Here is a 27,849-nt window from a genome sequence, read left to right as displayed (position 1 = left end):
AAATGGTTGTCATGGTAGTTATTGTTTTGTTGTAATTAGTTGCTAGGGAAATCTCTTCAGGAGGTTATAATTGATGACAGTATAAGATGCTTATGGTTGGTTGGGTCAGTTATGGGGTCAATGCTACCTTCCCCTCCCCTCCCTCTTTCGATGAGAAGAATGCTTTAGGAGTACCCTTAAAAAGACATGGGTTACTGGTGGTGGGGGGGGGGGGGGTGAGGGAGTTGCCACTCCACGGCCCCTATAAGAAGGTGAAGATGAAGAACTCTTTGTGTGACTGTGCATCCATATCTTCTTTAACTCTCACCTCACCTCCTGAAGCATATCGATCTGAGGAACACGCCGTCTCTGGAATTCGGACTCATGCTCATCTTTGCCTACCTCCCGTATGCCCTCGCAGAAGGGGTCAAGTTGTCAGGTACACTGGACCTTGTGATTTTTCTTTCAGTGGTTTAGATATCTCTGCAACAAACCTAATGCACACACATACAAACAAACATGCACACACATGCACAACACTCACACACACACTTGTGCACATGCAAACACAGAGCTCAGAGATTTATAGCCAAATTAGTGGTGCCATAACACAGCCTTATTTCATTCAAAGTCTCATTGTATTACACAATAACCATGCATGGGGCAGTTTTAAGTTTTACAGCATATTTGAAGATGTAGGTGTGGTTGAGATAGAAATTTTCATTTCTTTTTTAGCACGCATATCTATCACTACCAGTGAGAGTTGTTCATGATACAGTTCCTGTGTGCCAGTATCTTTGTATTTAGTTTATTTTATGATGATAATGAGATTTTTTTATAGTGATACTGACAATACGGAGTCATGATGCCAGTAACTTCTCAAATGATCAAGATGTGAAGAGAAATTATCTCCGCTCAGCTCAAGGAGAAATTTGATAGGAAGAGAGAGAGAGAGAGAGAGGGAGAGAGAGAGAGAGAGCGAGCGAGAGAAACAGAGACCGTGAGTGTAAACCGCACAAAACAAGATAGGACATCTATGCCTACAGGCCAAGCTCCAAAGATGCACCAGATGATATACTTCTTACAATTTGTTAGGGAAATGTGTCCCAAAGCAATCGATGGTTCTGTTGTTCCAAAGACCCTATCATCCATGCAGTTTGACTATTTGGTGCAGCGCAAGCAAACCAGTGTTTGAGGACTAAAAGATTTTCATTCATAGTCATTTCTTCCCATCTATAGGGCCTATGTATTCTTGTCTTGTTTCAAGTGAGCTATTGCGATCGCCCTTTGTCCGGCGTCTGTCGTGCGTCGTGCGTAAACTTTTTACATTTTCATCTTCACTTTGAGTTCCCCATGTCTGATTTTTACCACACTTGGTGGGTAGCATCACTAGGGGGATAGGATCTCAATTTGTTCAAATGGGCACCATGGCCTACCTGGGGGAGGGGGGGGGGGGGCAGGGGGGCCCAAACCCCCTAAAATTAAGGAATCTTTAAAAATCTTCTCTAGAACCAGAAGTTATAGGGCTTAGATAATACTATGAGTTAGTACATTGATGACTGTAGATTCAAGTTTGTTCATGGGATTGGCGGAATCAGAGGTGCCCCCCCCCCCCCCCCCCTTGGGACCCAGGAGAGGGGATGGAGATGGGTCCTAATGGGGCCTGAATTGTACATGTTCATCTTCTTCTTGAAAGCCTCATGATGAATTTTGACCAAACTTAGCAGGTAGCATCCCTAGAATCTCAATTCCTTCAAATGGGCACCATGTCTTGGGGGGCCCCTAGGGCCCCCCCCCCCCACATTAAGTAAATACCATGAGTTTGTACATTGATGACTTTAGTTCCAAGTTTGTTCATTGCAGAATTAGGGCTGCCTGCCCCCCCCCCCCCCCCCCACCCTGGAGTTGAGGGGGGGGGGGGGGGATCCATATGCAGACCTAAGTTTTCAATGTTCTCAGGTAAGAGTGTGCAAGAATGCATGGAAGGTGAAATTGCGATACTCAGGTGAGCGCGTGACCCCCGGGTCTCTTGTTTTTATATCTGTACATCCTACAAGTACTTTGAAGCCATAGTCACTGCCTAATCAATAATTCTGTGGAGTACAATGTATGTACTTCCTGGGTGAAATAGAAAAATATCTGTATCTTCTTTCTGTATTGACCGCATATAAAAAAAGGTATTGACCGCATATAAAAAAGTTGCTATCAAAATAATGAAAGTATGGTGAGAGGGGTACAATGATTGTTGAAAGCCAATGGAATATGTCGAGCATGCCTAATGCTGGGGCACCAGGCAATGTCATGGGAAAATTCAACCAGTGTATGTTATGATACTTGGATACTGCTCTGTTGCATGAGATCAAATGACTCATACTTCCCTGTAGAGTAGTTTCTAATCTTGGAGACTAAATTACATTTGAAGATGATGACGTAAATTCCTTCATCAAGCATCATTTTCTGGGTCAAATGTCACTCTTAGGTACTTAAAGACACAGACTCGGATTTTTCATCCTGTGTCTTTAATCTTAACACACACAAACACACACACACACACATACACACACACACACACACACACACACACACACACACACACACACGCATGCACGCACAATAAGAGACAAAAAAGAGAAGAAATCAGCAAATTTCTGGTACATGACAAATGGGTGCTTGCATTGATGTTTTTTGTTTTTTTCGTACAATCATGACTTGATATCCAATCTTCACTTACTGTCTGTTAGAAAGTGATTTAACCTGTTGTGTGCTTTGAATATGGATTGGCACAGAAAACCCCATAGCATTCTACACACTGTCCAAAGTCCCTGGCACAGAAAGGCTGAACACTCTTACGACCACCAGCTTAAAACTTTATGGACAGTGACAAAACATGTTGCTGCTAGGATCGACAAGAGTTAATGAGAAATTGATTTTTGGCATATAGCTTTCAGTTTGTGATTAGTTGTTTGCTCCATGCAAATATTTACTCAGTATTATTTTATTCATTCGTTCATGCATATGGCATTACATGCCTGGTTGATATCATCGAGAGCAAATCTGAAGTGGCCAGTATCATTTGCCTGCGTACGACACACAGGGCCTTCATTTTGTGTCCCAGCTGTTAAAGGGAAGGCTTTGCAAACGGTCTGTGTAATTGAAGTCTTTTAATCATATTGATTGATAATATGATTTCTGTTTTTAAATGTACTGTATAAGCTGTTATTTTCATGAGGGTTGAATTTTTGCGATTTCGTGAATCACAGTTGGATCGCGAGTTTTACAACACGTGAAATTGTCTCCATGTGCTTTGTTAATAGAGCATTAACGTAAGCGTTGGTGTTGATTCGCGAAAACAGCATCTCGCGAAAATGTCTATGACCTCGTCATTTGTGAAAATATCTGTACGCAAAGATAACGGTGTATATAGTATATGGTCACATAATGTTTGATGTTGTTAACATTTTACTTCAGCTGGCTTTTCGATATGAGATTTCAAAAGAAAACTTATTTTGAAATAGTCTTGATTTCTACTGTATATTTACTCTTGTACATCATGATGGGGACTCCATATTTATGATGACACATTAGATATGATAATGGATATTTTAATAATCAGTGATAAAGAAAAGATAAATTGAAAATATAACAAAATAAACTGTAGCTATGCCCTTCACAAAGATTCTCTGAAGGCCTGTAACTCTAAAATCTGTTGATGTGTCAATCACTGAGCATCCTTCACCTGTTGGTATTTTACAGCAAAGACTCAAACAGTTTGTGTGGCCAGAGCACAATTGCGATCGATAAAACATGCAGAATTACGAATGTGTGCATTTAACACATCATTCAAGTTAATGAGGTTAGTTTGTAACTTTTCAATGGTCTGGTAAATATTGAACTGTTGATACTGATTGGTGCAGTACACACCATATGATAATTTTTTTTTTTCTAACACAGTTTCCTGGCAAGCTTGTCTTTCCTTGTAGATTAGTTTGTAGTTTGCTGATAGAAGCAAGTCCAGGAAGTACTAGACTTTGCTTTTTCTGCGTTATCAGCTTGTTATGCCTTTCCAATCATACGAAACCATTTTTCTCACATTGACAAGATGTTCTGTTGACCAATTCTCGGTATCGCAAATACCTAGGTGCCATAAGCAGTGCAGTGTTTTAGATGCATAATGGGATAACTTAATTAGGGGACAAATTTGCCCAGGTTTTGGCTGCATATGCATTCAGGTCACGTTCCTTCTTTATTCTGGGGTATTTTTTTTTGTAAAGATTTCTTCATTTTCCATCATGTGACCAGCACGATGAAGCCTTGCATAATAGTGAGCCATGACTAGTGACCACTAATCAGTAAAATTTTGAAATTTCAAACTTTCTTTTTATAGTTGATTCTAAGTGAAGAAGAAAAAAAAAACAGCAATGAAAGCAAAGCATTGCATTGAATTGCATGGGAACTAAGACATGTGCAAGACAACCTGGGGGGTGTTTCCAGGGGTGTATCCAGGATTTTTTCTGGGGGGGTCGTAATCACAATTTTTGGACCTTTACCTTTGTGAGGGAGAGAAGCGACCGAGCCTGAGGGAGCGGGGGGGGGGGGGGGGGGGGGGGGGGGGGGGGGTGTCCCCCCTCCCACGGGGGGGAGTTTTTGAATTTTATATCTTAAAATGGGGCCATTTGGTGCATACAAAAGTGACCTTTTCGGCATACTTAGAAAAGAACCCATTCAAATTTTATGTTAAAACTGGTGATAAAACCTGAGTTGGTCCAGGGGTGTATCCAGAATTTTTTCTTGGGGGTCGTAATCACAATTTTTGGACCTTTACCTTTGCGAGGGAGTGGAGCGACCGAGCGGGGGAGGGTGTGGGAGGGGGTGTCCCCCCTCCCACGGTGGGGAGTTTTTGAATTTTATATCTTAAAATGGGGCCATTGGTGCATACAAAAGTGACTTTTTCGGCGTACTTAGAAAAACTCATTTATGTTAAAACTGGTGATAAAACCTGAGTTGGTCACTTACAAGTTCGTGAATCGGTAAGTTGAAAACTTAATTTAAAAAAAGTTGCTGACTAGCTACACCTTCCTATTAAATCCTAGAGTATATAGTAACAAGTTTTGCGGACCATTTAATACAAGTATTCCAGAGTTGACGATACTCCCAGAGCTAGTCAATCCTGCCTAACTTTGCCTCCGGATGTAGTAAGAAAGTAGAATATGTACTTCAATCTCAATCCAAAAGGACAGGAGTTGAAAGCATGAGTATGAACTATAACATTCTTCCTTACAGGACAATATAGTTATAGGCCATAATTCAAACGGCCGCGGTTGTCATAGGGTAAGGCGCGAGTTATAAGGCCGGCTGTAAGTGTGTAGTCTAGGCAACTAGTTCGATGAGTTGCTCATGGGAGACAGGAAAATCAATAAACATGGCAGTGCGGCTTTAGCCTGAGAAATAAGTTATGGCAGATTAAAACTAAGTTATGAAATTTACGAGGTTTTTGACAATTTGCTGGAACACCACCTGGTCACTTTTTTCCCCTGTTGTATATACAGGGTAAAAAGCCCTCGAAACACAAAAATGTCTGTTACAAAAAGTGGACCTTTTGAAAATTTGGGGGGGTCGTACGACCCTCCCGACCCCCCCTTGCATACACCCATGGTTTCATAAAGCTGTTCGTAAAGTTACGAACAACTTACGAGCGACTGGTGATCAGTTCTGATGTGCTATACTTATCAGAATTTCCATAATTCCGCACAAGAACTGATCACCAGTCGCTCGTAAGTCGTTCGTAACTTTACGAACAGCTTTATGAAACACCCCCCAGAAGTGACAGTGGCACTGAGGAATCCCACTGTGCATCTGTGGCAGGCTTTTCAGCGTGGGCAGATGTTTTCTGCGCATTGGCGATGCCGAGGATTCAGAGAATAATGCATTCTAAAGCGGAGGCGTACGAGTCGCCATAGCAGCATTTCTAGTTGAAACTAAAGTTGCTATAACTCATCATGATCCATGAGTATAGGATCAAGCCTCTGTCACTGAAACACTGTGATAAATAATTGATGGCGACAATTGGGACACACACACACACAAAAAGAAGAAGGAATGATGATCTTGTGTGTAGTCACCACTACTCCTCATTCTATCAGAAATTGAAAAACCAGCTTTTTCAGTCAATAGTTGCCCATACATGTAGGTGTATGTATACACCAAATTTACTGATACTGAAGATCCATACCTACTGTCTTGAACATCATCGAAAGATTTTTGAGTTGACTGTAGTGTCTTGCAGGCATTAGAATATCAACACTTGGATGGCTAAAGTTTTAGTCTGTTTTGTTATCATGTATGATTTTTTTTCTTTTCTCCATCCAGGTATCATGGCTATCCTGTTCTGTGGCATTGTTATGTCCCACTACACCCATTACAACCTGTCGCCAGTCACACAGATCAACATGCAGCACTCTTTCAGAACCATGGCTTTTCTCGCTGGTAAGACATTTTAAAATAAATATTGTTTTGGAGTAACAAGTCTCTGAAAAATAGGGTAGATAGGACATTTTATTTTATTTTGTTTTGTTTTGTTTTGTTTTTGTTGTCATTTTAATGGAGTATGTATGCACTGTGCATGAGTTTCCTACGCGTAGATAGAAACATGCAGTGCTGGCGTGGATATGGAACAAACAAGTTGCATTGGGCATGCTCATGAAAAAAAGAGAACCCTAACCCGTAAACAAACAGAAAGTTAATCTGTTGCTAAAACCGCTTGAAGCATATATTTATAGCAGTAGAAATGACTGCAGGAGTACCATGGTAATGAGTATCACTGACATATGAAGAGCTCATTTGCAAAAGGGGTTAGATCCATTTTTGACCAAAATTGAGTTATTAGCATCACTGCACAGAATTCCATTTGAGTTAGTTACAGTGAAAATTTCTAATCCAGACAAACATTTGAATAGAAATTATAGCAAAATTAGATTTTGATTTTCCATACTCTTGTGTACAAATTCTCAAAAACAAACCAATTTTTCTCTAAAGTACTAAAAGTGGATCTAACCCCTTTTGCAAATAAGCTCCTCATATACAAATCCTAAATCAATCTAGGTCTGTAATCAGGTCTGTGATGTGAGACTACTTGAGGTATTTTTTTCCAGATTCTAAATTGTATTTGGTACTGAATTACCACTGTATTTCCTCAGTAGCTACTCTGTGATACAGGATTGATGTATCCTAATTTAATACTGTACATCTGGATGTTGGTGAGACAGACCATGATATGTTAAGTCAGTAGAATATGTGTTATACATATCAGTCAATTCAATTCATATCAGTCATGGTAAGCAATACATACTGTATACGCTATATATTTCGCGGGGGTTTTATTTTCGCGAATTTCGCGAGTCAGGAGCTATTCGCGAAATTAACAACACGCGAAAATATTACCTTCCAAAATGAATCCCTTGCCTTGATGATACGAACATTTCAGTACTAGTATACCATGTCACGGCTTACCGAACAGACCATACTGGCTAAGCTTGTTTATGCACGTCCACGTCTACTTACGAATACTGTAGCTAGAGAGCAGAAATCTAGCGCGATGGACTTAACCACTTCGAAAATGTTGAATTCTAACTTACTAGTTCGCAGAGTTTGGTAAGTTTTTTTTTCATGCAGTGAATAACTAGTATCATTCTTATTTGCTAGTAAGTTGAAAATTCACACTTTCTTTGCCACGTCATATTTTCTCTGGTCCCCCAATCGCAAATTTAACCACTCGCGAAAATGTGTGACAGCGGCAATTCGCGAAAATTTATGTACGCGAAAATTATAGCGTATACAGTATAGTTATCAGTAATGCTTACAGTTAAAGTAGCACCCATCATGATATATGTCGTTGTATACTGTAAGCCTGCTATTGCAGGAGGTGTTGAGCTCTTATGAATGCAAAAAGTTGGTAGAAGAATACTTATCTTCTTCTTATTGTGTCACTGGTTTGATTCTTTGTAGAAACCTGCGTGTTTGCATATCTGGGAATGGCCATTCCAAGTTTCAACCACAGATTTGAGACAGCTTTGGTTCTTTGGAGTATAGTGAGTAATGCATCCTATTTCTGTGCCTTGAACTCTAAGATTTGTCCATTCATTATCACAAATGATTTCAGTTTTCGGGAAGAAAAATGATACCTGCATCACAGATTTAGCCTGGTGTTGTTTGCACATAGATCCTAAAGTAAAAATAACATGGGTAGTCAATGTATTAATTTCTTAAAGAAAGTCATATTTAGCTGAAGCAATTTGCAAATCATGCTTATTTGTGTATGATCATTCCTGCATAATATTGACAATGTATTGACAAAATTCTAGGTAAAAATACTGAAAAATCATAAGAATTCCACAAGAAGCAAATGTTTATCATTTTTACAGCATGTCATAGTACAAATAGAAAATGGATAAGAATAATCATCTATGTAAGAATTGTGGTTAGCAAACCAAATTGGAATCTTGCACAACATAAACAATTGTTCATACTTGTTGTTGTTTTTGTTTTTTTTTTGCAACAGAAAAAAGAAGAGAGAAATATGACTACAGCTGTATGTACAAGGCTTTGGCATCTTTCTTGTTACCCTCACCCTATGGAGTGCGAAGAGTCAAGATGTGTACAATTTGTGAAAGATTTATAATGATGAACCAGATTCACTACTTTATGGTGTTGTACCATATCTTTCTTATCCCAGGTTCTAATTCTGCTTGGGAGAGCTCTTAATATATTCCCTCTGTCCTTCCTCTGCAACAAATTCCGGGAGCACAAGATCACCTTTAAGATGCAGTTTGTCATGTGGTTCAGTGGTGAGTTCTCACATATGCCTCAACTAAAGTGTTTAGTCCCACATGACCAATAATTTGTAGTGATGTAAAGCTGTCAGTGAGGCATGTACATGTAGTTCTGAAACTTTGCCACCACTCAGTGTGATATTTATCCTTTGTTGGTTTTGCATAGGAAATTATCAATGGTGTAATGACTTGAAGCACTTAAAGGACAAGTTCACTTTAACATATGTGTGGATTGAGTGAATACAGCAATACTAGTAGAATACATCAGTGAAAGTTTGAGGAAAAATTGGACAATCTGTTCAAAATTTATCAATTTTTGAAGTTTCAATGCTGCCATTGTTGGATAAGACTACTACAGCTTGTGATGTCACATGCATTAGAATGACATAAGGAAAACAAAAGAATATTCAACATATTTTCACTTTTTTGGCATAATAAAAGAGCACTTGACTTGCGTGTTTCAGAAGGCAGGGGTAATGATATTACCTCTATTATATATCAGTAATAAATCGAGGGAAAATGAAATTTTGTGGAATTCTCTAAATATTTTCTGTATATCGCTCTATGCATGTACCATCACAAACTGTAGTTGTCTCATCCAGCAATGGTGGCACTGAAAATTGAAAATTTCACTGTCTTTAGTACGGATTGTCCAACTTTCCTCAAACTTTCACAGAATGTGTCCTACTAATATTGCTGCATTCACTCAATCCACACACAATCATGAAGGTGAAGTAGTCCTTTAATCATTACACCTTTGAGGGAGGCTATGGCTCTTGTATCTACATGTCTGGATTTTTCCTGTAGTGCTCTCTATGTATATAAGTACCTTAACCTAATTAGTGGGAGTTTGACATCTGGTATGGGTGTCACATTACACTAAGTGATCACATATCCACCAAGTGTGCATCTATTCTGTATTATGCATTATGCATGTGTGTTTCCTTAGTGGCAATGAAATGCTCTTTCTAAATGTGTTCAATAAATTATTCACTCTTTCATTGATATTTGTGATATATTACTATTGTGGGTTGGAAAGACAAAACAAAGCAGTGAATGCTGAAAGTAAAGACTGTCATGAGAAAATAGATAAATACATAAGAATGGAAAGTCATGAAAATTTAGTAAGAAATTACAGAAGCGATTATCTTACCGATTACTGCTATTGCCCAGTGATAATGAATTTTCAAGTTATTGTGCACTTTCATAAGACAGAAATATATAAGTGCAGAGTTATTGCAAAATATGCACATAATGTGGCATATTACATAAAGGAGTTAATGACAAAGAACAACGAAAAATGCAAATGAATTTCTCAGTATATACACTGTATTAAAACTTACGTCATGTAGTTCTTTCTCAGGTATCACAAAATTGCACATAATGTGGCATGTTTCATAGAAGAGTTAATGACAAGGTACATACTTCAAAGAAAAATGGCAAATGAATATGTCCTATATTCAAAAGTCCAAGTCTACATCACGTTCAATCAAAATGTGCAAACATGTGCAAGTATTTAAAACTACCTTTAAGTGAATGATGACACATAATGATAATCACACAATATCTACTCTATGATATCTTGTCAATGATATCTTCTGTGCGATATCTAATCAACTTGAAGATATCTAATTGTGTCATGTGAAAGCATATCACCATATGGCATTTAACTTTGTGTGTTTGTCTCTCAGTATTTGATGTTTTCTGTCTCCTTTATTACCTCCGCCAAGGGAGGAGGTTATGTTTTCATTACCGTTGGTTTGTTTGTTTGTTAGTTTAAGAATAGTTTGTTTGTTTGTCCATGTGCAAAATAACTCAAAAAGTTGTGCACGGATTTTGGATGAAACTTGCAGGAAAGGTTGAGAATGACACTAGGAACAGATGATTTAATTTTGGTAGTGATCCGGAAATTCTTATGGATTTTATGAAGGATGTTTGATATTTTGGCAGGAAGGGTCAATGAACTTGGGAGTTCAAGCTGCGGATTTTTGAGGTTTTCATACATGCACTGAAGTGCGTGCTCTGGTTTCTGCTAGGGGGAGGCGTGCCGCGCAGCTGAGGGATTATGACGAAAAAAAGGCTTCTATATTTTGGGAAATCGGATGATTTTCAGCCTGCATACGTATGGGTAGAAATCACTGATCTCTATGGAAGGACAAGATCAGTGGTGGTCATTATAGTTTGCCTCTCTCACTATTTGTTCATCTCCCTGCCTGTCTGTCTGTCTGTCTGTCTGTCTATCTGGCTGGCTGGCCGTGTGTCTGTTTATACTCTTTCTATGATCTTGATCTCTCTCCCTACCCCCTTCCAGGTTTGAGAGGTGCTATTGCCTATGCACTCAGTATGCACCTTGAGTTTGGCAACGACACGAGACATGTCCTGGTCACCACAACACTGACCATCGTCCTCTTTACAGTACTAGGTCTCGGCGGGTCCACCCTACCACTGCTGAAGGTACGTTTGTACCCCGATTTTACCATAATTCCATAGTACACCTGTTCTTGAGGTCCACCTTACCTTAGCTGTGAGGAAATTTGTTATCAAGGAATGACTGTTTCTTGAGATTCCGCCCCATCTCGGGATCCACATTACCACTGCTTTTTGTAAATGTGCATCATGGAAAGACTTATGCTGATTTCACTGTGTCTCCAGGTCAAATTGATTTGTTGGTATGAGTAAATTTGAACCACGGGGCAACCATGTTTTTCATTTTCCACCCTATTTCAGGAGCCTCTACTTTCTGCTGTTGAAAGGTCAATTGCACCATACTTCATGAATCTTGTCATGAAATACATCGTAGATGCTGATCTATAGTTGTCTATTAACCCTAATCAGGCCAGACTTTTTTGGCTATGCTAAAACCGGAGGGGGGCGGATTCCTATGTATTCTTATGTATTTTATTGTTTTCAGAATTTCTTATGTATTTCTTTGTTTTTCAACTTTTGTTTTTTTCTTTGTTTTTTTGTTGGAAATTGTCACTGACCACTTTTCTACCATGATTAGCATAAAATTAATCAATGAAAGTGATTAATTGTAAAAATAATCAGGTTTTTATGACTTTCATGACAGAGCACTGTTTTCCTTAGGAAATGCACACAAAATCACAAAATTGTGCCTGTTTTGGGGCGACGTGCCGTTACAAAATTGGGCGTGGCTTTGAAAAAGTATGGGCAGACTTTACAAATTTGGTCTGAGACTTGATCAAAGAAAGTCAAGAAGCCTCGTGACGAGGCCTTCTCGTGTTACAGAATTATAGCGCGAAACTTCGGGGGGGGGGGGGGGGGCATAAAGCGGCTTTATGATTGCATTGTGATATCAAGTAAAACAGGGGGCTGACATGCAATCATCAAAATCATTTACATACCAGGAGAATGAACCTTACAGATAAGTGATTTAGAAGATCAGCAATGAAATGCAATTTTGTTACTGGAGCATCACTATAGCTGAGGTTTCTGCTCTTATTAAATGCTGACTGATGTTATATCAATTTTTTTTTTTTTTTTTTGAGATAGCTAGTTAATTAAGTTTGTATGATCTTGAGCATGCATCTTTCTTCCTTTGATATCATCTGTTCATCTGTTATTATGCTTGTGTCCTTTAACAGTGCATCGGAGCAGAAAGTGGCAAATCAAAGAAAGAAGTGTCCCTGAGTAAGACAGAGGAGATGGTGAGTATGTTTATTCACTTTCATTTATTATCTTGAAAAATATCATTCTTACAATCTTTAAGTCGGTGGCACTCATTGCATTTGCTTCATGTTAATAATTTTGATAGAAAGATTTCATGTCACCAATACATAATGAAATGCACCCATGACAAATGCATCCTATAGTAACAAAAGCTAACATGGCAACTGTTTTAGTGCAGCTTTTGCAATGCTAACATAAGATATCTCTTGATACTCAAGTGAAGCAGTGATAATGTAACAATAATGCTTATGATAATGATAATGATAGTGATGATAATAATGATAATACTACTACTACTACTACTACTACTTCTACTACTACAACTACTACTTTTTAGGCTTTTCAGCTGATTAAACCTGGAAGTGGCACCAGATATATTTTTGCGCCTCCCTTTATGGAATTCCTGGATCTGCCCCTGCTACTTCTACTACTTCTACAACTGCTACTATCACTAATAGTAATCAAATGATAATTATTATAATACTGGTAATGATAATGATAAGTATGTTGTCTATGTATTGTGTAGGCGAGAGGTTGACTTTAACTTTGGTGATCATGCATTTGCTACAAGAAAAAACATTTTGAAATTTTTGCTCGTAGGGAAGTGCCCTAGATGCAGAGCACCTCTCTGAGCTAACGGAGGAGGAATACGAAGTCAACTACATCAAGCCCGGTCTCAAGGGATTCGTGAGATGGGACACCAAGTACTTAACACCTTTCTTTACCAGGCGGTTCACAAATAAGGTGAGTTTTGGGGGCAGAGGATGGCGTTGTTTTTTACCTACTTGAGGTAACATTCCTTTACAGCTTGTATACCTTTCACACTCAAGATGTAAGCTGCTTCTAAACCAGACACAAGTGAGGCAAGTTTGGATGGGTGAGGGTGGTCTTGTTTAGACTTCTTGACCCGAATTCACAAAAGTGGTTTAAACCATGGCACAAATTTAGACCATGGCCTAAAATAAGAGTGAATTAGGCGTACCTTTGACATGCCCATATCCATGCGTGTTTGTTACTGGACATCTGTTTGCGTACGCAGTAAGAGTGAATTAGGCGTACCTTTGACATGCCCATATCCATGCGTGTTTGTTACTGGACATCTGTTTGCGTACGCAGTTTATCAATCGTATTTACGCAGAAGAAATTTGCATAAACCACAATTTAGATTTGTACCACCTTCTTGAATTCGGGCCATTGAGGTGACATGCCTGTACATAGCTTCTACACCTTTCATGTACAGTATAAGGTGTAGACTGCTTCTACATCATTTTCAAACGGGATGAGGTGGTCTTCAAAGGTGAGTTGTCAGTTTTGCGTGCCCTGGAAGGCAGCATCCTATAGTCAATAGTGCTACATATTTCACATATTCAAGATGCAAGCTTCACTACCTTTCGCTACCATTCACAAAACAGTTGCTGTTTCGATCATTTGTTTTATCCAGTTTTCATTCTGTTTTCAAAATTATAACTTCTTTATACTTACAGAGAAAATTCAAATATCTGTAGTCATATTGAACATGTTAAGTGACCCGTACAGTTTTTAATAACACCATGTACATCATTTCAATGTACTATAGTGGAAAATTCTTGGAAAGTCTTGTTCCTGATCTGCAAAACTGATAATGATTCTAATCTTCACCTATCTTGATTGTCATTGGTCACAGGAGCTCAGAGATGGGCGGGTCCAGATGAGACAGCTGACGAATCGCTGGTACTCGGAGGTCAGAGGCCCCGCCTCCGACACGGAGGATGAGACTGAACTTATCGGAAACTGAGCTGGGCATCAGTTTGGCATGTCTGTGGACCTTGGGATGATACGACAGTCCCATCATGTGGTGCACTTTGTTGAGAGAATGTCCTCACATGCAGCACATCTCCAGTTTGGGATCTCCATGGTAACGCACACCACACTGGAAGAATGGGAATGCATCTCATGACGTAGAGTTTAGCGATTATCATCCTGGCTAGTGAGAATGCTGTCGACCGTCTCCAAACACAGCGTCATGTTTGATAACTCTCTGATGAAACTTGGCCAAAGCAAAAGGATCTATGCAAATGATTGTTATTGGAAGAGCTGAAAGCGATGCAAATAGTGTTTAGCTTGGAGTGAAATGTTGTGTTGGTGAACAACTCAATATAGAGACATGAGGGTTTCATCTTTTTCTCCCAAGATCAGTGCAACATAGACTATGTACTTCTCATATTGTGCTCTTTTGCAAGTTTTAGCATCAAAGGATTGTTTGCTTTTTGAAATTAAGAAAATCTGCAATCATATGATAATGTGTGTTTTTAAAATTTCCTTGATACTGTTGTGGTGTCAATGTTTATCCCAAACTGCAGAGAAAAATAGGGGTATTATTGGATATTGCAGCTGATTCCAAGGGTATAATGAACATCAAGATGAAATCATATTTAGTGTAGGATGAGGAGATTGAATGTAAGTTGTGTTACTGCATATATCTGCAAAATGTCTTGAGTATTTATTATAGAGCATTGTTCACTATGCCTTATGGGTGAGTGTTTGTGTTTGTGTGCCTGTTTGTATGTGTGTCTGTGGTGGTGGGGGGGGGGGGGGGGGGAGGGTATGTGTATTTAATTGGCAACAAGTGGTGTCTGAGAGCTGACAAGACATATCTTTTGGTGGAAAACAATATTTTTACCTTTCCTGCAAAAGAAATGTGTAAAGATGCAATCATAGAAGAACAGTATTTTCCATGAAACCTGCTGTATTTTGAGAACACAGTATGAAATACTGCAAGAAGGGAACAGTCCTGATCTCTGTAAACATCTTTGCAAATTAAATGATTTCAATATGTTTATCAGTTTGCTCTTGTTTCTAACATAAAAACCAGGATACCCTTTTTCAAAACATTTTATCAAGTCTTTTTGTGTTGTGGCTGAGTGGATAAGACTGTTTGTCTCTGAATGACATGAGCATAGCATGGTTCGTGAGTTTGAGCCCATGCCAAGCCCGACTCGTTTGCCCTTCAGCAAGGCACTTTGTTCACATTGCTGCTCTCCACCCAGGAGTATAAATGGATACCTGTTAGGATTACAAAGTTTATGTTGGTTGATCAGCATATGCGTGGCTGTAAAATGGCTGCGACTGGCTGGAATGCTCCCCAGGGAGTGGAGAGTGAGCACCGTCAGTGCTGGTTTGAAATAATGTATCCAGTGCATTGAAATACTTAACAAATGTGAAATGCGCTATTAAAATGTAGCTATATTCATTATGATTATTATTTGTACTGCTGCTATTTGCTATGCCGAATTTCCTGATTCGTAGGATTGGAGATGCACTGTGTCTCCTTATAGGACTGGCAAGTCTTTAGCATGCTGATTGTAGTTCTCAGTCTGCTTTACATCGTTGAATCTTCATCTTCTTTTTCTCTCCACTGACAGCCTGTGGGCCTTGTGGTTTCAGGAGGTTGGATGATGTAGGCAGTAGGTCCTATGTGGTGTTCCATCTTCTCCTTCCTTGCAGTCCCTGCGCTGCGCTGCCATCAACACTTTGGTTTGGAGTGTTTCCGATCGAGCTCCAGCATTGCTGCTGGGAGGGGGGCATCACCTCTAGACTGCCATGTCTGCTTGAGCAGTCTCTTTGTAGCCTTGACTGCTGCTTCCATTTTCCTCTTTTCCTTGGCTGTGTCTTGGGTAGAGTGTGATGCAGTCAAATTCATATCTATTGTTTGAGCTATATTATCTACCTACCTAACTATCTATATATCGAACTTTGCAAAATCTTGAGATGAGTACTGTGGTCCATTATCGCTAATGACAGTCTGTGCTTAGGATGCCGTATCGGGTTAATTTGCTCTTCAGTTGAAAAATGTTTGGCTGGTGAGGTCATGGAGTCTATTGATTTTGGGAAGCTAGTCGACACTAGCAAGGTAGTGTTTCTTGCTGAGCACAAACAGATCTGTTCCAACTTTTTCCCACGGCCGGTCTGGGTTATCGTTTGACATCAACGTTTCCCTCTGATTTTGCTGTTTGTACACTCGCCAGGCTTCACATGTCCGGATATACTGCTTGACATCCATGTTCATCCCTGGCCAATAGATTAATTCTGTTGGCCCGCCTGAGAGTCCCTTCAATTCCAAGGTGAGAGGTGTCAAGAGTTTCCTTCATTGCCTTGTGGAAGGTTGTTGGGATGACTACTATCCCCCAATTCCCTCCTCAGAATACTAGTCCATCTGGCACACCTAACTCATCATGAATGTTGAAGTATGGTTTAGCAGTGTTAGGTACATCTGCTTTGTGTTCCGGCCACCCATTGTGGTTTACTTTCTTGACGGTCTGTAGTACTTTGTCAGTGTTGGTGTGGGTTTGCACTTGTTTTTGTAGACATGAGTCTACAGTTTATTTGACTTTAAAGGAACAAACGTGATAAAACCCTTATTCTTAGAAAATATTTGATACTTTAACTTTTTTCTGAATGGAATCATTAGATTATGATCAGGTAGTTTTAACAAATAGCTGTGTGATGTATACTTCTCTTAAATTTTTGTGTTTTTGTCATGAAATATAGTACCAAAGAGAGGGATACTGTTCAACGTGCATTCAGAGGTAGATATTGTTGCTGTTGAAACAGACTCCATTTAAAATGATAATCCTGTATCATTTCCCAGCCTCACAGGCAACCTACATTTGCAGACGCACAATTTATGGTAATATGCACTTACAACAGTACAAGTGTAGAGGGCAGTATGTGCAAATTATGATGATAAAGTTACATAATGTTTTAGTCGAAAATATGAGCGTTCTTTGTTTTGTTTTGTTTTGTTTTTTAATTCAAGTGAGACTACCTCTCCAAAACAGATAAATGGAAGAAAATATTGTTGGGCAGAAGCTTGGAAGTGTAGCGGATACAATGCCTGTCTAGTAATCAAGAGATCATTGGTTTGAGTCCAATGCAAATATATGTCCATGATTTTTTTACCATGGCTACTACTAAAAAAATTGAATAATCGGTGCTTATTTACGTTGATGAAGGGCAGTTGTGTCAATCAGATGCACTGAACTAAGCAGTTCTTAGTTTTTCCATTAACAAATAAATGTGAGGCAGTTTGAGAGTGAATTCCATTAAAATATCTCACACATGAAAAAGTGACTTTGTTTGATTTATGGAAAGGATCTGCCCATGAAGGTGCTATTTGCGATCTGATGACTCTTAAGCTATTTTATACCAGGCAGACTCAAAGGTAATTCTGTACAGCATGGATAATGTATATCCAAAGTGGCAATGGCAATGTGAACACTCCCACATATAGGTAGTCTTGTGTATCTATTTTGTAATATATGTACACTGCATTCAAATTCATGAATCAGTTTGCTATGTACACTGCAGTCAATCATCTTGCATCAACTCTAGAGTGCCTTGACAAAATTTGGATGTACAGTCATCTACGTATTTCATCGTCGTGAGCAAAAGTCATTCCAGGGATGTCATGCAATCTTATCTTCAGCTCAGAAAGTGATATATGTATAAGAATGAATTCCTCTTATGAGGATCACAATGATATTACATCTGTGTGCCATCAGGGCTTATGTACTTCAGTCTTTTATCCGAACTCTGACCACTGAGTACATTGCAACAATTTAATCTTTTTTTTTTTTGTCTGCTTTTGTTTGTTGTTTGTTTCCCCTTTGTTTATTTATTCTTTTTTTTTTTAATTCAAGATACAGGCAATTAGATGACAAGTGATGTATTTTACACTTTTAGATTGTCAAAGCTTAGTCAGTAGATGTTAAACTCCCTTGATTATGATGCATTTCAGTGTGGGCACTGTGGTATAGTGGATAAGACTCATGACATTCAAACGAAGGTCTGGAGTTCAAATCTTGCCAAGTGCTTGTCGTGCTTAGACGGGTGCACATCACGAGTTGGACACCACAAATCATAATAAGTCATACAGCCCACGAGTTATATGGCTCACAAGTTATATAGCCGGTGAGTTCGACACTAAGCAAACAAGGCCCATTAGACTGACACATTAAGCCCTGTGTTGTAATGTCAAACTCATGGGCTGTTTTTACATACTGTAAAAGTGGATATTTCTGTGCGACTAATTTTGCGTGCTCATCCTAGTAAGAAGAGTTTCGCATGTTTTTAATTCCACAGAATCAAGACATCAACTACTGGAACATGCGGGCAGAAGAAATATTTGCGTGCTTTTATTTTCATGCCAGTATCTGGATGTGTGAAATGCGTGAAAATTTCAACACCGGGAAAATTTCCACTTTTACAGTAGTGTTGAACTCATGGGCTGTATGACTCGTAAGCTGTATGATTCATGGAACTTTTTTCCAGTGTCAAACTCATGGGCTGTATGACTCGTGGGTGTTGGTCCTTCGGAATGACCCTGTTTTTTTTTTTTTTTTTTTTTTTTTTTTTTTTTTTGGGGGGGGGGGGGGGGGGTTACCCACCATGTCCCTCACAAGCCTGTCATGTAAATGGGTACCTGGTATCATTAGGGTTATGATAATGGATGACCAATTGAAACATTGATTGTTACATTATCATTTATTGTTATAATGATGATGTGGATTAGGATTATGACTTTATCTTCATTATGATCATTCTCATTACTACATTATTATTATCATCGTCATTAACATCATTATTTTAAGATATTGGATATATTTCAATTTATAAGATTCTAAGATAAGCACATGCACTAGACAACACTGAAATCAACTTTGTACTTAATAGTGTGTTGTTGGACGCGAGGTTAAAACTGGAGTTTATAGTAAAGAGCATAGCAACCAACAGGAATTTGATCCAATACACAATTAAGACCTGGCCTGCACATGGTAACAAGGGATACATCCGAAGTCTGTCCTTCTAGTTTGCATCATCCTATAACATATGGTGAAATATGACTCATAGTCTTAGGAAGTGTGGCACAGATAAACAGAACTACAATGCCATATTCTCTTTTGCTCTTCCTATGTACAAATGCATGGCATTATGAATGCAGTAGTTGAATTGCCTTCTCATATTTGTGATTACCAGTTTTGAAGAAAAAGGCAAAACAGAGTACAATTAAATACTTGATTATGTGCTTATCTTATTCATAAACGGTCTGAATTTAGCATGACATATATCTTTTCCTGTATGTATCCATGTTAAGTTGATATCATACCTTCTGTGGGATTTGCCCTTGCCCTTCTCATAGTTGTTTTACGTTTTTAAAGGAGAAATGTTGCATTTAAACATATTTATTCTTGTCATATGTTAACTCAAGTATTTTTCTCAGAGGTCATTTGCATCGGTCAATTGATTGTTTAAAAAACCTGTATTCCTCAGCCTTGTTGATGCAGTATATTATAGGTAAGATAGATTTGAAATGTTGCAGAAACAGATAAAACTTAGGTCTTTATCTTTATGAATGTATAGTACTCAAATGTCGATGTGATGACTGAATCATGGCTGAAATTATGACAGTCATGAATATTGTTCCATGTTGACGTATAGTAATGATTAATGTCATGCACACATTCCTACTTAATACGTGTAAGTGTGTGGAATTCAGTTTGCATACATTGGTTGTTGCTGCTATGTTGCATGTGCGAGCTTTCTGGTTTTGAAGTAAATGTTTCCTGAGAAAGTTAGTATAAAATATGGACAATGAAATAAGCCTCCGCCATTTTTATTTTCTGCAAAAGGTCTTAAATCTCATTCATTATAAGTTAGAATGATTTTGCAAATGAAATACAGTTATACAATGACTGAACACAGTCATTTAAAAGCTCGAGTATGTGCATTATTTGAAGTTGTGTAGATGTGAGGATCTGTTTTTATATGTCTTGTACATATTCCCTTCATATCTCATTCTAAAGTGCTGAATTTGTATATTAGCCTCACCAATCCATTAATTTTAAACATTTCTGTATACATTAAATGTCAGTTTCAGTTTTCAGGGTTTTTTCATATTTCTCAAAAATAAGCAAAACTTTACGATAAGACAAAATACATAACATGGACAAAATTTCACAAAAATCTACTGTAAAAATATACAGGAAGTTAAGCTATGCATTGGAAATAATAATTGAACAAGTTTCCAAAGATGCTGTTTGAATTTGGGTATTGTGTAATTTAATCAATAAATATACTTTAAATGCTGTCGAGTACTATTTGTTATATGTTATCATTCAATACCTGGCATTATATCGAATTTTGCTATGCTGCACGATTTTTTTTCGGGGAAGTGGTTTCGTCAGATGAGGTGCAAAAGATAACGTCTGCAAATTTTCATGTGTCTCAACATCATTTCTGTTTCAACTGTGAACATTCTGATTATATACAAGTTAGATGTGTTGCAATGTGTATCTTGGGAGCTGCCATTTTGTTTTGTTCTTTTCACCTCTAGGCCTAATGTTGAACGTCTCTCCTATTATTGATGCTTTGCAAACGTTCGCGGGTGTGTCTCTTCTTTTTTTTATCCGATTTAGCAACACCGGAGGAATGATGATGTTAGTGTAATGTGTACTTATACTGTAGCTGGTTTTTGTACAATGCTCGTCCACTTCTAAATCGGTGTGTCATATACCCTTTGCATAATCATTCTCTTCTGTTAATGTCCGTGTGCAACCACATTCTTAGTTCTTCTTTCAGCAGAAGTGTAATTTTTCCGAAAAATATATAAATGTTGTAAGAAATAAAAGATATATTTGAACTATGTACTACGTTCAACTCACTATCCATTGTGCCAATGCTTGCTTCTTTTTTACACTTTCCTTTAAGTAAAATAATAGCAACAATGTAGCAAAAAAAAATATTAAAGGACAAGTCCACCTTCATATACATAAGGAATGAGAGAATACAGCAATATTAGTGGAACACATCAGTGAAAGTTTGAGGAAAATCGGACAATCCGTTCAAAAGTTGTGAATTTGTAAAGTATCTGCGCAGTCACTGCTGGATGAGAAGACTACTACAGTGTATAATGTCACATGCGTACAACAATATCAGGAAAATAAAAGGAGAATTTCACAAAACTTTACTTTTTGAATAAAGTGCACATTTCTTCGACTTGTCACTGACGTATGTTAAGGGTAATATTATCCCCCCTGCCTTCTGAAAGAGAAAAGTCGAGTGTTCTTTTGTTATGCGAGAAAAATGGAAATATGTTGAATTTTCTTATTCTCTCTTTATATCGTTGTACACATGTGACATCACAAGCTATAGTATACTTTTCATCCAGCCATGACTGAGCAGAAACTTCAAAAATTCATAACTTTCGAACGGATTGTCCGATTTTCCTCAAACTCTCACTGATGTGTTCTACTAATATTGCTGCATTCACTCAACCCACATGTTTATGAAGGCGAACTTGTCCTTTAATGTAATATCTGATTAATTAAGGCGAGCCACTAGGCCTAACATCATTTCATTAAACAGGAGACAAAACACCATAAGTAGTCGTGTGTGTGTGTGTGTGTGTGTGTGTGTGCATGTGTGTATGTTGATCCAAATACTCGTAGTGTGTGCATATTGTAAAGCATTTTACTTTATTTTCTGCTTTCACTATTTATTTTTTTGTTGCGCTTTGTGTATTCAATTAAAAAAAGATTAAAAAAAGACATCAAGTTACTCAAAAATTATGCTAGTGTGCGAGATGTTTATGTGTGCGTGTGTGTTTTTTGTGTGTGGTATGTGTGTGTAGTGTGTGTGTGCGTGTGTGTGTGTTAGGTAGTATATTTTACTATGTCTGTATTTGTGAGTCCGTGTGCTGGTCGACCACTTCAAGGTTTTTCAAATTTCCCACAGATGAATGAATCCTCTACAGGTTTTTTTTTTTTTCTTTTCATTACTCTTTTTTTTTTGTTCTTTTGTTCAGCTTCTTCCACGTTGTCAAGGAAGTTGCAAACAGGGGTGGAGTAACAATGAAGTCAAACCAATATAGGGCGTGTTTTCATTGACCACTTTGTTTTCGCGCCACAAATTTCAAGGTTTGGAAACGAGTTAGACTCGTTCTCCTTTGTTCGAATCAAACTTCTGAGTGTTTGTATGTTGGGGGATGTTAGGGTGGGGGATGAAACACTGCTACTTTGGCATATGTAGCAACGTCTTCAAAAAGTGGTGTTTGCGGGTCAAATTTTCCCGATCAAACCGACCCATGACGTGTACAAAGTTTACCGTTGAATAGTTTCCAAGTATGTTCATACTTCTTCAGTCAAAGGAATACAATTAACAGTTGTTTTGTTAAAACTTACGTCAACCCTAGACACGGCAACATATAAATACGAGATACTCTATGAACAACAAAGTCTGCTCTTGTGCACAAGCACTGGACAGAATGTGGCATACATAAATACTAGTACATACACGACTTCTTTTTTTACGATGTTGTTCTTGCCGTATTTATTGTTCTGTTACATAATCCTCGATTTTTCAGTTTCCTTGAAACTGTAAAACATATAATTACTTTCCCCCTCCATATTCTTTTTCTCTCCTGAAACTCCAATCTATCTTACGATAAAGAACAAGAAACTACAACACTTCTTATCAGCTATCGGTAAGGAATAATCTTATCCGTGAAATAATAAGTTTTAAGTATCAAGTGTAAAAGTCTAAACCGAAAGACAAGATTATTGCTCTGTCTATTCGGAGCCATATATACAGTAAATATCAAGGGCGTAGCGAGGGGGGGGGGGGGTGTTTTGGGTGTTCAAACACCCCCCTTTGCCAAAATGGGGGTGTTTGAGGTGTTCAAACACCTCCCTTGGGCAAAAGGGAGGTGTTTGAGCTGTTCAACACCCCTCTTCAACAATGTTTAGATGTTAAAAAATGAAGCAAAAGCTTTCTTTACCGCTTTTATTTCCGTTCATTTTCTTTCTCTCTCTCTCTTCCCTGCTTTGCTTTCTGGCCGAATCGCGAAGATACATTGCGCATAATGTTCACGGTTTACCGGTATTATACCGTACGCGGTACCGTAAATTGTGTACAATGCATAATATTATGTGTGTGCAATGCATGCTATACCGATTCTGTGACGCGCTTTGTGTATTATCGAAGCATCGACGTTTCTACTTCTTCTCTTCTTTCTTTTCCTCACCTTTTTGTCTTTTTTACTCCTTTTTTTCTTCATGTTTTTTCTTTTCCTTTTTTTTTTTGCGTTTTGGGGGCGACCACACCCATCGTCCCCCTGGCTACACGGGTGTGGTCTGGGTCAGGTTCTCCCATTTGTTTATACACAAAATGCGTCGGTTACTTATCCAATGCTGTTTTGCGCCCTTTTCCATATGCATGGCAGGCGTTACACCAAAAACGGCGATCTATCCGGTCTTCCCCTCTCCATTATCTTTTGTAAAAGTAATTCATGAAATTGGGGTCTTAAGTCTTAACTATACTGATGCTTCATACATTTATTACTAGTAGTAACATTGGTTATACGAGCACAATTTCGCCGGCGGAGGGGAGGGGAGCTGGACCTTTCGGCTTTTTGCCAGATTATCAACTTCCTTATTTTCCCAAAATAAAGTGAGAAAAAACGCTTTGGCAATGCAGTGCCTCAAATTTTGATTTTTTGTTCTTAATAATTGAAGTTAATTTAAGCTAATTTGTGTGTGTGTGTGGGGGGGGGGGGGGGATCCAGACTATTAACACTAATATAAAAACAAAAGCCTTTAGCTGCCACTTCCATTTCCGGAAAGTGAATAATTTTTATTCCTCCAAAGTTAAGCTACTAGTACTCTGTCTCATGATTTGACCACAAATTTTGAAGATAAAATGATATGCAATAATTTGAATGAGTTTTGATAATATGATTATTAGACCCATTCATATCCGAGGTTTTTTCTTTTCTTTTTTTTTTTTTTTTTTTTTTTTTGGCGGAGGCGCACAAAACTAAAAGTTCCTAATTTTTCCACGATCGACACTCCTAATAGCCCTGTCATGACGTGCCAGTATCAGCAGACATAAGTGAGTTCTGTTCTGTAGTGTCTGGTGTGGGAATATTTCATTCGCAAATGCAGTGCATTTGTGCAAGACGAAAATGGGAAGTTGTTGCAATGAAAGATTTTTTTGTAATGATTCAACTAGGTATCGACTAAGATTTTACACTTAATGTCTAAAATCATTTAATATAAAATTATTTGCATTTAATGCCCCTTTTTGAACACCTCCAATATTACTGGGGGATGCATGTATGTTCTTGAGGGACGCACATTGCACCGTGCATTGCCCCCCCCCCCCCACACACACACACATGGGCGTAAATCCGGGGGGGGGGGGATTGAATGACGTTAGTACGCCCGCCTCCAGACAGGTAACAGAGCTGAATATACATAATTTTCTCAAGCGCTCGCTCGCTTCGCTCGCTCGCAAAGACAGTAATATCGACATAAGGTATGACCCAGACGTTGACATCGTCAAATAGTATAGGCCTATACATTGTAAACATGTAAATCCAAAATTTCACCAAAATTGTGCACCAGATCGCTTAATTTCAGGTATGAAAATGCAAAATCTTCCTCGTCTGAGAGGGGGGTATCCCCCTCCCACACCCTCCCCCCATTCGGTCGCTCCGCTCCCTCACACAGATATTCCAACTCCAAGTCCCTCCCCCACCCACCATCATTACAGAACGATGCCTCTGGGATGATTGCTTTATTGACTTAAATCAAGAAAATAGAAAAATACAATACCTACAGGAAGATAATACCGGTATGTTATTAAATACAAAGAAATGGAGATCCATATTACCATTTCATTGAATATATTTGGGCATTATTCAGGGTTATGATACGTTTTTAAAGGGGGGGGGGTCAAAATCACCTGTCAGTCAAGAAGAAAGAAAATCAAAAGATAAGAGAAACAACAACAAAAATTCCTCGTTCTTTCAAGGTCTGATTTTCCGCAAAAAGTCGGCTGACAAGCAAAAGAAAAAAAACAAACAAAAACAAAAAGTCTTCATATTTTTGCTGCCACTTCCCTCATACTTTATATTTCATGCAAAACAGTGGTACATTCGATCCCTGTTAAGTGTGTGTTTGTGTGGGGGGGGGGGGGCGCCAAGCTTCCCCCCCCCCGCATCCGCTCGTAAAAAAAATAAAAAACTTACCAAAATGGTAATTCAAGGGTTACTGAACTGCTTTTGAAATCGACATAAAAGGGGGATCAAGAAATAAGATATTTTTCTAAGATTTCTTTTAGCCATAATTAAAGAGGTACATAACGTGAAACATTGGGCAAAAAGTCCGGAGCCGACAAAATATTGCGATTCAGCATGATTCCTGGTTGGCATTCTGAATATAAGCAGGATGTGCGCAGTGTACTCAGAACATCCGAACGGCAAAAAGAGTCGCTGTAACGTTGCGCAATGTGATGTAGAATGTACACCTTTGTACCTTACGCTTCGTATATATCAAAGCTAGATCATTAATGATTTTGCGGTGTTGCTTTACATACTAGTCTATATCAAAATGCCTTGCATTGCCAATAATAAGACTTGACCTGGGCTATTTCCTAACTTTTTCATGTATATAAAACACACACACACACAAACACAAACAATAATATTAGAGGATGTTCTAAAGTGCAGATTTTGGATATCCTTCCCCCATTTGGCCGACGTCCCTCGTTGGTCATACCTCCCCAAATCATGAACATAAACCGACACCATTGACTACCAGTGGCGGATCCGCCCCCCCCCCCCTCTCAATTTCCAAAGCGTAAAAATATAGCTACAAAAGGCAGTTTTTGGACTGCAAAATGTCAAAATTTTCAAGCTCACTCGGTCCGCTCGATCGCATTTAATCGCTATGCCATTATCCTGATGTTGCTGCCAGTAATTGCCAGCAGTTGCGCCCGGTGCGCCCCCTTATAAAGTATAGCTACAAACGGCAGTTTTGAGACTGAAAAATGTCAAAATTTTCAAGCTCACTCGCTCCGCTCGCTCACATTTAGTTGTTATGCTATTCTCCTGATGTCACTGCCAGTTATTGACAGCAGTTGCGCCCGTTGCACCCCTCCCCCTTAATTTCCAAAGCCAAAAAAGTATAGCTACAAACGGCAGTTTTGGGACTGTAAAATATCAAAATTTTCAAGCTCACTCGCATTTAATCGCTTTGCCATTCTGCTGATGTTGGTACCAGTAACTGCCAGCAGTTGCGCCCGGTGCGCCCCCCCCCCTCCCCTTAATTTCCAAAGTGAAAAAATACAGCTACACAAACGGCAGTTTTGGGACTGTAAAATGTCAAAATTTGCAGGCTCACTCGCTGCGCTCGCTCGCATATTATAATCTTTATGTTATTCTCCTAATGTTGCTGCCATTGCAGTAATTGCCAGCAGTTGCACCCGGTGCCCCCCTTAATTTCCAAAGCGAAAAAATATAGCTACAACCGGCAGTTTTGGGACTGTAAAATGTCAAAATTTTCAAGCTCGCTCGCTTCGCTCGCTCGCATAATATTCGTTATGTCATTCTCCTGATGTCGCTGCCAGTAATTGCCAGCACTTGCGTCCGTTGCGCCCCCTAATTTCCAGAGCGAAAAAATATAGCTACACAAACGGCAGTTTTGGTACAGTAAAATGTCAAAATTTTCATGCTCGCTCGCTCCGCTCGCTCGCATTAATCGTGATGCCATTCTCCTGATGTTGCTGCCAGTAATTGCCAGCAGTTGCGCCCGTTGCGCCCCCTTAATTTCCAAAGCGCAAAAAATATAGCTACAACCGGCAGTTTTTGGACTGTAAAATGTTAAAATTTTCAAGCTCGCTCGCTTCGCTCGCTCGCATATAATCGTTATGTCATTCTCCTGAAGATGTCGCTGTCACTAATTGCCAGCAGTTGCGCCCGGTGCGCCCCCTTAATTTCCAAAGCGAAAAAATATCGCTACAATTTTAACCGGCAGTTTTGGGACTGTAAAATGTCAAAATTTTCAAGCTCGCTCGCTTCGCTCGCTCGCATATTATAATCGTTATGTCATTCTCCTGATGTCGTTGCCAGCATTTGCGTCCGGTGCGCCCACTTAATTTCCAAAGCGAAAAAATATAGCTACAAACGGCAGTTTGGGGACTGTAAAATGTCAAAATTTTCAAGCTCGCTCGCTCCGCTCGCTCGCATTCATTTTAATTGTTATGCAATTCTCCTGATGTTGCTGCCAGTAATTTGTCGTTTCACACCGTCATTCCATAATCCATAAGGAAAAAAAAATGACTGCGCAGTGGAATGTATCACATTCCGTTATGTATTGCAGTCCCCATTACAGTTTCCAGACTGACAGCACACGCACTTACGCGCGCACACACATACACACGCACGCACGCACAAGCATGCATATACACACCCTCAAAATTACTTTTCCACGAGGCGCCCCCCCCCCCCCCTGTCTTGAACAACCCGCCACGGTACGTC

The 27,849-nt window shown here is 39.0% G+C and overlaps 1 protein-coding gene across 1 annotated transcript in view; it reads left to right on the top strand.

Annotated features, from left to right (window-relative positions):
• LOC139725980 (sodium/hydrogen exchanger 8-like) overlaps positions 1 to 14,431 on the top strand; it is a 33,181-nt gene extending 18,750 nt beyond the window's left edge. Inside the window, exons 8-15 of the mRNA XM_071637066.1 lie at positions 313 to 418; positions 6,346 to 6,462; positions 7,981 to 8,063; positions 8,708 to 8,819; positions 11,116 to 11,258; positions 12,410 to 12,472; positions 13,095 to 13,238; positions 14,158 to 14,431. Of these exons, the coding sequence (XP_071493167.1) occupies positions 313 to 418; positions 6,346 to 6,462; positions 7,981 to 8,063; positions 8,708 to 8,819; positions 11,116 to 11,258; positions 12,410 to 12,472; positions 13,095 to 13,238; positions 14,158 to 14,268 (879 nt within the window). The 3' untranslated portion in view covers positions 14,269 to 14,431. The remainder of the gene's footprint in view (positions 1 to 312; positions 419 to 6,345; positions 6,463 to 7,980; positions 8,064 to 8,707; positions 8,820 to 11,115; positions 11,259 to 12,409; positions 12,473 to 13,094; positions 13,239 to 14,157) is intronic.
• Positions 14,432 to 27,849: the final 13,418 nt, after the last annotated feature.

The sequence above is a fragment of the Diadema antillarum genome, unplaced genomic scaffold (genome assembly GCF_040938485.1).
Source record: "Diadema antillarum isolate AM-2024a unplaced genomic scaffold, OU_Dant_1.0 scf00000017, whole genome shotgun sequence".
Classification (NCBI taxonomy): domain Eukaryota; kingdom Metazoa; phylum Echinodermata; class Echinoidea; order Diadematoida; family Diadematidae; genus Diadema; species Diadema antillarum.
This window is presented reverse-complemented; position numbering and strand designations above follow the sequence as displayed.